Source organism: Etheostoma spectabile, chromosome 7 (genome assembly GCF_008692095.1).
Source record: "Etheostoma spectabile isolate EspeVRDwgs_2016 chromosome 7, UIUC_Espe_1.0, whole genome shotgun sequence".
NCBI classification, from domain to species: Eukaryota; Metazoa; Chordata; class Actinopteri; order Perciformes; family Percidae; genus Etheostoma; species Etheostoma spectabile.
In genome coordinates this window covers 11,996,643-12,005,640 of record NC_045739.1, presented here as the reverse complement: position 1 = coordinate 12,005,640, position 8,998 = coordinate 11,996,643, and the positions used below count along the sequence as shown (strand labels likewise).

Genomic DNA, 8,998 nt, shown 5'->3' with positions numbered 1-8,998 from the left:
TTTCTGCGCAAGTGCAGGCCTCTCTTATATTCTTCCAAATCCAGTAAATCAGTTGTTATCGTTTGTTTGTTACCTCAATCATGGAGGATGAACCCAACTTGTTTTATGGCTGCCTGCCCTCTGCTGCATTTGTCATTCTGCGTCATTAACTTTTTCCTCTGATCATCATTAGTGACAGAGAATGATTAGAAACACAGAACCAGGAAAATAACATCTATCTTCGTGAAACTGGTGTGTACTGTGCAAATTCTTTTCCTGTGTTGTTCTAAAGATGCCTTTTTGTTTCATCGTACATGTCGTAGGGGAGTGAAAACGAACAATGAAAGGCTCTCTGGAGAAGACATCTGTTTCATTTGTCCCTTCTCCTTCTGGTTTAGGATATTGATAATGCTCTTTGACTGTCAGCACATTATTCCTGGGGAAGATGAGAGAAAAAAAAGACAACATTAAGGATCTCACAATAAACTGACCATCCACAGCATCAGTTTGTGTTTCATAGGGGTCACCTGTAAATGTAGACATACTGCTCCTTGTAGGTCTTCCTCCCCAGCCTTTCACTCTCCACATAGGAGTATGAGTGTGATTTGTCAAATCTGCTGACAACATCATCACTGAGGTAAGTTTAAAGTTCAAAGTGTTACGGAGGCCTCACTACATTTTTAAATTAGTTTTTAAACCAAACAAAGCTTGTACCCATTAAGATCCTTGACCAAAGCTTGTATTGCTGCTCCTTTGGAGTCTCGGACCTCCTGAACGAGACACAAGTCACACCGAGAAAGAATCTTGGCCGCAAAAGAAAAGAAAAAGATCAATCAGTTGTCTAGTTTTGTGTGGATGTTGCTTTAGTTGTTATGTGTGCCACAACGAAATACCTTTAGGAGAATTCCCATGACCTTCTTGTTGTTTGCCTTTGATTCACCAAAGCTCTGGACATTGAAAGCGCAGATTTTCAAGGCAGATGTGACGTTCAACACACACAACCCCGCAACAAACAGCAGAACTGCAGTCCTCATCTTGCAGAAGGTTGTCACTCTGTATGTAAAAGAGATGTTTGGCAAGATCCTCTTAGTAATATTGTGAAATATTTTGCAACAACTCTCTTCACTTATCTGCACGCTCTTTGCAACCTCTTACCTTCAGTGGCAGTTTCACCAGGAGATTGACCTCAGTCCAGCAAAGATCCATCTCTTCAATGACCTGTGGTGTATTTGGGGGAACATGCAGGTAAACGTGGGTGAAAGATCTGTGTGGTAGATGTGCTGCGTCAGTGCCTGTTGAGAATGGAGCTTTCTCTGGAACAGTTAAAACCAGTGAATACAATGAACAATAGTGTGTTTTGTCTTTGAGTTTGAGTGTAATCAGACAATAGACGGTGTCGTCTGTCAGTTCACGAACATTTGTGCAGGAACTTATTATTCTGTCATTTTAGCATTGACATGAGCAGCTGGTAGTTACCACACAGTGCCCTCACGTCACTGACACAGTTAATGCTGAACACTGGCACAGTCTCAATGTGATGGGGATGGTTCTCCCGCTGATATTTGCAGTGACAATCATTTGTTTTTATACTTAGACTACTAAACCATTTTTGCTCTGTATTTTGTTTATAGACAAAACATTTTTTTCCCTATCATGTACTTCACAATCTAATATCTAGTACTATGGCCAAGTGAATCCAAAATAAAAGAAAATCATTTAGAAAATCTATACTTAATTTAATTTTAATTTAATTGTATATCTGTCTTATTTTTGGCATTGTTGCTGTTATAATTTAAAATTCAATAAAAACAGATGAAATAGAAACACATCTTCTATTGTAGCTCTGCTCATGAAATATGGTGATTGGTGACCAATGCTATAACAATAAGTCAGTATTGATACACTTGACAAAAGCTTATCTTGTCTAAATGCAATAACAAACATTTTATGCACTGGTGAAATGTGATGAAATACATTTATTCAAGTACTGTACTCATGTACAATTTTGTATTTTTATATAGTATTTAAAACTGGTTCCAGCTCAACCAGCTACATTAAAGTGGATGTGAAGGCCTTAGTAATGATGACCCAACATTATAATGTATTAAAATCTAACTGACAGGGGTCTGCAGCATAATGAATACTTTTACTTTTGTTGCTTCAAGTACTTTTGAAACTTTACTGATAATAATGTACTTAGGTACAATTTCAAATGCAGAATATTTTAATTTCTTAAATTCAATCTTTAATTGAGTATTGTCAGTGTAGTAGTAGTAGCCTAATGCTACTTTTACTCAAGTAAAGGATCTACATTTGTCTTCCCACTTGTTAGTACACAAATGTTAATTATTGCTTGTTTACCTATATAAAGTAGTTAGAAACAACGGTCTGTGGCTCAGGCAGCTTCTCTTAAACACATTTTTACTTTTATAAATTACACTATATTGATATGAAAAAGTTAGGAATTTTTAAGACAGTGTAGGACTAATACAGAATTTAGGTAAGTATGGATGAGTCAAGTGGTACATGGGAACTTTAAGTCTCTGTAAGTAGGATGAGATCTTATCCAAAGGGGAGTAAATGTTGGTCGGTGAATGATGATTTGTTTATGATGCACAAGGATAAAACCAAGAAACTGTCCATTCTGACCAACATAAGTAAAGTCCCTTCTTAACAATGTCTTCACTGTGGAGCTCTCACATATTTTCCATTAAACTTAACCCAATACACCATTAACTCCAGAATCTAACCAGTGGCATTTTATTTGATTTCAGTTTCTTTCTGCAAACATCCTACACATGTCAACACAACATTTTCACACACACTTTGAGTGAAATACAAATTGAATGAAATACAAAAATATCAACAAACTACATCCTAGAAAAGCTACAAAACAAGAAAAATGATGTTCCTGGCAGTGACATTATCATATCGGTCTAAAACATCCTGAGTGTTGAGGAGAGGCCATGTCCATGAGATAGTCTTCAATGCGTGTTTCTATGTCTGAGTACAGGTCCTCAACTTGCTCCCTGAAAGGAGGATGCCACAGCCACAACATGGCAACCCCTGCCACAGCAAGGAGAAGAAGGAAGAACACACACATCTTCCACCAGGAGCCACACTGCGTCTAAATAAAGAGGGAAAAAATGTCAAAGTTATATATAGTAATGTACATATAAGCAGGGAATCATAGTCATCGTTGCTGATGTTGTGTTGTAGCTGAATTGGTCACTGCAGCAAAACTGAAGCAAAATAAATTGGTACAGAAAATGTGACAATGACAATGTAAGGGCAAATCAGATCATTTAGGTAAGGACACACACACCACGCACACGCACACGCACGCACACGTACACGCACACCACACGCACACGCACACGCACACCACACACACACCACACACACACCACACACACACACACACACACACACAGCACCGGTCTTTGCGGCGGTGGCTGAGTTGCCGGAGCTCGTCCCTGCACTGCGACAGCCGGCCTGGCTGGACTGACACTCCTGCTCCATGGCATGCAGCTCCGTCTGCAGCTCCTTGCACTGGCCACACACACACACACACACACACCACACACACCACACACACCACACAACCACACACACACACACACACACACACACACAATGCAGGTGATAAATATGTGTGTAAAGACAGAGATAGCAAATTTACTTTCATCTCTGAATTGTTTTCCATGAAAGAGGGCAAGTAATAAGAATTTTTTTGGTGTGTGTGTGTGTGTGTGTGTGTGTGTGTGTGTGTGTGTGTTTGTGGCGTTATCTAATTCCAGGTACCTTGTGAGACAGACACACAGGCCCAAGCATTTTGTTACGCATTATACAGTTGCTCAGTCTCCCTCAACTCTGAAGACCCAGAGTTATTAACCTACGGCCCATCCTACAAGTATTTCTGAAATTAACATGTTGGCCTTTAACCTGTGACTTGAATGTGACCTAGTGTACAACTAGTCTCAGTTTAGCAGCATGAGTGTGTAAGCTGGAAATCTTAAATCATTTTTATTAAGTTTTATCACATTAGAGAAGCTAGTTTTATGAAAGACTTAACTGCAATTATGACCAGTGTGGCAGTTTGAAAGCAAACAAAACACAAAGCTTGTAAATGTGCTGCAGTACACTGATATGTATACTTCACCTCTCTCTCTTTGAGTTGGAGTTTCTCCTGAGTGTGACGGAGCTGCTCCTCCACCTGAGAGTTCCTCCTTGCCGTCAGTTGTGACTCTGCATCCTCTGATGTCAGACGCCCCTGCATCATCAAGTCCTGGCTCTCATTGCAATCTAGGAAACAGAAAGCAGTTTAAATAAAGGATTCATGTTGTATATGAAACTCTGACTCTGGGGGCTAAATGTCTTGCCTCTGAGGTTCTGGATTTCCTCTCTTAAAATGTAGTTGTCCTCTTTCAGAACACAAATGTTGTATAGTAGCTCCTTCTTCTCTTGTCTCAACGAAACCACCTCCTCCCTCAGCTCGGCCTCTCTGCCTCTGGACAGCTGCACAGGACACAAATGTTTTTCATAACCATTTACATTGAATCTTCTGGGCATCCACATGGTCCAACTGTCTATACCGTACCTCCACTTGGCTGTGCAACTGTTGCAGCTGGTCATTATTGAGGTGTTGGTTCTCCCTAAGCTGTCCAGAGGTCAGTTTCAGCTGCTCACAAAGGCTCTGCCACCTCTGTGCTTCTGCCTTTGCTGTAATTAGCGCTTCCTACTGGCAAAAAAAAACAAAGCCCCTTAGAAATCCAGCTGCAATATGTCAACAGAAGACATTTATCACCAGAAAACTGAAATAAGTTAATGACATCAATGTGTCTTTCAGCATAGTCGAAAGTTAGTCAAAAGCTATATTTGACCTGCATTGTCGCAGCTTTGCTGAGCGCTTCAGTTTTCTCCTGTGTGACCTTCTGCAGGGCGACCAGGGTCCTCTCCTCATACACCAGTTTCTGCTTCTCCATCTGTATCACCAGCTTCTTCACTCCATCTTTGGGAAACTTCTATGAGGACACAACACTACTGAGTTACACCTACAGACACTTACAGGGTGAGGACCAAGCCAAAACCATGAAAGAGGCGCACTGCACTATCCCAGCATGACAGAGTGAAAGTGTAAAGTAAGTTGGCTGTTTGACCAAATTTGGAGGTTGTTGCATAGAAATAACATTTAAAAGAAAAACATTAAAAACACTTTACCACCAGCTGATTTTCTTACCTGCAGGTAGACTTGCAGCTGTGCCTCCAGAGCCTTGATCTTGTTTCTCAGCAGGTCTTCACTGCAGCGGGCCTGTGTGGGTTAGAAAGGAAATGACTGTCACGCTGCAGCCTGCAGATGGAAAATGAATGGTTCATCTACCAGAATCTGTGACAGCATGTACTTTTATGGTCTGCGCTCACTGGTGCACAAAGGGAACGTGCAGTACAAAAGAACCTCAAGAAAGATCACAATATCTGCTTGTGTTAAAAAAAAATTATAAAATAACAAGTTGCCTGAGAATGACATACCTGAGTGAGAATGAAAAAGCATACATTATATAAAATACATCATCTTCTATTAACAGCTGTTCAAACTTAAATGAAAAAAAATCAACAAAACAAAAAGGGAAACACCAATATTTCCCCTCCATTCATAACAACCAGAGTAGCCAAAAGAGAGCTAATGAGGATGCTAAGCACCTATAATAGCTGCTGACTGACACGCCCTTCCTGCAGAAGAATGACAGCTTGCACTTGTCCTATGCAGTTTAAGCTAGAGCGGAAGCAGGAAGCTTCAAACCACAAACTGCATAGGCCTTCCTGAAGTAGCAGCTGCCATACACTGCTGTGCACACAACTGTGAAAAATACATTTTCAGTGTAAAATCAACCAGGGAACCAAAGAAACAACATACCCTTATAAATAAGAGAAATGTGTTTGGTATTTGGAGACTGTAACTGTGAAACGCTGGCGGTGTGCTCGATGATACTTAAGTGAGAGTCTTACCATCCATATTTTGTTGGAGGAGTTCACGAGGTTTGATGTGCTCTCCTGGAGGGCTGCCAGCTTCTTCTTCACGGCCTCCTCTCTCCACAGGGCCTCCTGGCAGAAAACACATGGCAGATGAGCGATAGCTACAACAACATGCAAATACCAACCCAGCGTCTTCTGCTCAGGTTTTAATCTCATATTTAAATTGTGGTCACCACATCAGTTATCTCATGTAATCCGTGAAAATAAAACTAATAATTTTCTACTTTTGTCCTAAAACATTAAAAGGCAGGCAATTAACGTCACACAGTATGGTGTTTACTGTAGCTTCAGGAGATGTAAACAGAAAGTACAGAAGAGTCCTTCAGTCAAACTTATTTCAGTTACAGTAAGTTAAATCAAGCTGACACTACCCACCATAACCTTCCAGACCATGCAGCAGCTTCAAACAAAGATAAAACTATCTGTTTCTTAACAGCAACTGTAGCCACAAGTGACAAGTATTGGATGATAGGGAATGATAAAATGTAATGTAACAGAAGCACAAGAAGGGAAAAGTCCCAAACCTATTCCAGTAATGTCAGTTCGCTAACATAGCTTGAACAACTGAGGCTGTATCAGTAAAATTCTTAAGTGTGTTTAACTGAGAAAGGATAAGTTATATGGATGAATTTAACTTTTCATTTATTATAGGAAGAATGTGTTATTTCATCTGTCATAGTGACTTAAAAGAAGAACACACCAACAGCAGGATACTTAAGGAAATAATAGTTTACCTGCAAGTAGTCAGTTAACTTCTGAAGATCCTATTATGTGAAAGATAATAGACATTACAATTAATAATATATTAATAATAATATAATATGCAATTTAAAACCCCAGTGAATAAAGCAACAATTTGAAACTTACTGACTCCTTTACAGTGACAAGACCAGACCTGCACAGAAGAAAATATCTCATTATAGAAATATAAAACACTAATCACAGCTGCATCTGACATCAAATCTGAGATTTAAATTCAACTCACTCTGTCTGCACACTGGTCTCTTGCAGTATCTTTCTTTGGAGAATATTTTCAGTTTGAATGGAGAGTTTTTGGTGAATCTTTTCTGTTTGGACAAATGTTTTGATGCTTGTTTTTTGAGCTTTGAGAAAAAAGGGGAAAAAACAAAAAACAATCTTATAAGTATCAAATCTTATAAGTATTATCAATTATTTGACAGTCTCTTGTCAAAATGTTATGCAACTAGGCAAGCCCTTTACCATTCATACTATTCTCTCTTTTATCCGAGCTTTTTAGCCTGTGCTGGTTTGATTCTTTTATCGCTTGTGTGGATGTAGATGCTTGCTTTCTTGCAAGGTCTTTCTCTTGTCTCATCAGTGTTGTCTGTTCTGACCATAATGAAGCCTGAGGAAATGAGGAGAGAGGAGAAGATGTAGGTGTTATTCCCTGTAGACGTGGAAAGACGAAACATACAATAATACTAACACCAAAGTATATTTACCCAGTTGCTGGTGCTTGAACCATCACTTATGCTGCTGTTTGGTGTTAAAATCATCATTGGATGCCTCCCGTTAGTGGTGGGAGTATTTTGAATATTTGTATGCAATGCTTCTGACTTGCTGATTGCACTGTGATGTTTCATTGAAAAGGTCTTTGGTGAAAGTTTTCCCCTGGAAAAAAAGTTTGTAGTATTCAAACCACACGGCTCTGGGCTCACTGATCTCCTCCTCAGAAACTCAAGATGCCTCTTTTCCTTCAGTTTATTCTTTATCAGTCTTGTGTCAAACTCTCTTGTAGGGCTGCGACATGATGTCACGTTGTTACGTCCTCGCAGGTGTTCACGCTTTTCTGCTCTAATGTCCACTATTTGGTCAAAGTGTTTCACTTGGGAGAGCTGTATTCCAGTGATTGCCAGGGCGTCCATGGCAGCTCCTCTGGCTGTTACCGTGCCTCAAGCCTGCAGTGAAAATTTATCAGGAGATTGATTTTAACTATTTCTAATGATGAAATATATAGTATGTAAACAATCGATTTGGAATATAAACACAGTTTATTGATGTATAAGAAATGTTATAGTTAGCTGAAAAATATGATTATAATTGCATATAACAGTTCAGTTTTAGTTTTTCATTTTCATGGAAAACACTGTTTGAAATATGCCCTAAAACTTGGAGGGTATACATTTGTATTTCTCAAACCCTTGTCCTGATAGTTTAATGTCTAGAGACTTGTACCTCAACAAAGGAAAATAACGTGTACTAAAATAAAACAAATACAAAGCATTAACAGTATCTTTTAAATTTAGGATGATCTGTGTTGCACAGAAATGCATTTCTCAACATGCAATTTTCTTTGTGAACCATGTGGGTCAGTTGTAATAGAAGCAGCAGTAGTAGTAGCAGGCGCTTATGTAGTAGTACTTTTAGTAGTAGTAATTGTACATGTAATGTAGAAGTTTAGAAGTTGCAGTGGTTGTATTGTTGGTGCATTTTGTCAGAAAGCTCCTTTAACACTGAGTATCAGAGTTGTCAAAGACAGTCTAGGCCCTGGCAATTGTTGATAGAGGTTGTGGAAGGAAGATAATGCAAAGATAATACGTTGCTTAAGAAGCAGAAATGCATGATAGATCTTACCTACAACGCCATCTCATTCATTAGGAAAAAGTCTTCATGAGGTGATTAAGAAGTCATCCATTTTCTCTCTCTTCTGAACTAGTGTAAGGGGGTTTTGTCTGTCTTCTACATGTAGCTGTTTCTGTTGAGCATAATTTTTTACAGGAAGTGAAGTGAACCACAGCGTCATATGTTCCTCTATCTCACCAGCCACTCGCATCAAACTGATGCCATACACGGGTGGGCCCCAAGATTACACACAGACCCAGACAGGCTGGGATAAAACACACCACATGGGACAGAGCTGTGTGGTGTGTGTGGTTGCCTCTTGGAAATTTACTTTTATTTATTTATTTATTAATTATTTTTAAATAACAGCAGTCTCATTTTTCATTAAAATGGGTTAAATACT

The 8,998-nt window shown here is 39.3% G+C and overlaps 2 protein-coding genes and 1 long non-coding RNA gene across 5 annotated transcripts in view; 1 reads left to right on the top strand and 2 right to left on the bottom strand.

Moving 5' to 3' along the window:
* Positions 1-1,334, bottom strand: part of dnase1l1l (deoxyribonuclease I-like 1-like) — a 2,638-nt gene extending 1,304 nt beyond the window's left edge. Inside the window, exons 1-5 of one of the 3 annotated variants that reach the window (XM_032521270.1) lie at positions 1,135-1,334; positions 873-926; positions 694-782; positions 507-596; positions 294-415 (exon numbers count right to left, since the gene is read on the bottom strand). In XM_032521270.1, coding sequence (XP_032377161.1) covers positions 294-415; positions 507-596; positions 694-782; positions 873-926; positions 1,135-1,185 — 406 coding nt within the window. In that variant the 5' untranslated portion in view covers positions 1,186-1,334. Of the gene's footprint in view, positions 1-293; positions 416-506; positions 597-693; positions 783-872; positions 1,033-1,134 lie in introns of all 3 variants that reach the window. The other 2 variants (XM_032521268.1, XM_032521269.1) reach the window with 2 other exon arrangements.
* LOC116692765 (uncharacterized) overlaps positions 1-3,022 on the top strand; it is an 11,572-nt gene extending 8,550 nt beyond the window's left edge. Inside the window, exon 2 of the long non-coding RNA XR_004332774.1 lies at positions 2,480-3,022. This is a non-coding gene — a long non-coding RNA (uncharacterized LOC116692765). The remainder of the gene's footprint in view (positions 1-2,479) is intronic.
* On the bottom strand, positions 2,381-8,777 carry traf3ip3 (TRAF3 interacting protein 3). Its single transcript, XM_032521278.1, is given in 15 exon segments — positions 2,381-3,100; positions 3,410-3,474; positions 3,477-3,531; positions 4,142-4,284; positions 4,362-4,497; positions 4,580-4,717; positions 4,863-5,003; positions 5,219-5,290; positions 5,986-6,081; positions 6,747-6,776; positions 6,880-6,907; positions 6,998-7,115; positions 7,234-7,378; positions 7,476-7,931; positions 8,608-8,777. Coding segments are annotated over 14 exon segments (1,785 nt in total). The 5' UTR covers positions 7,899-7,931; positions 8,608-8,777; the 3' UTR covers positions 2,381-2,905.
* Positions 8,778-8,998: the final 221 nt, after the last annotated feature.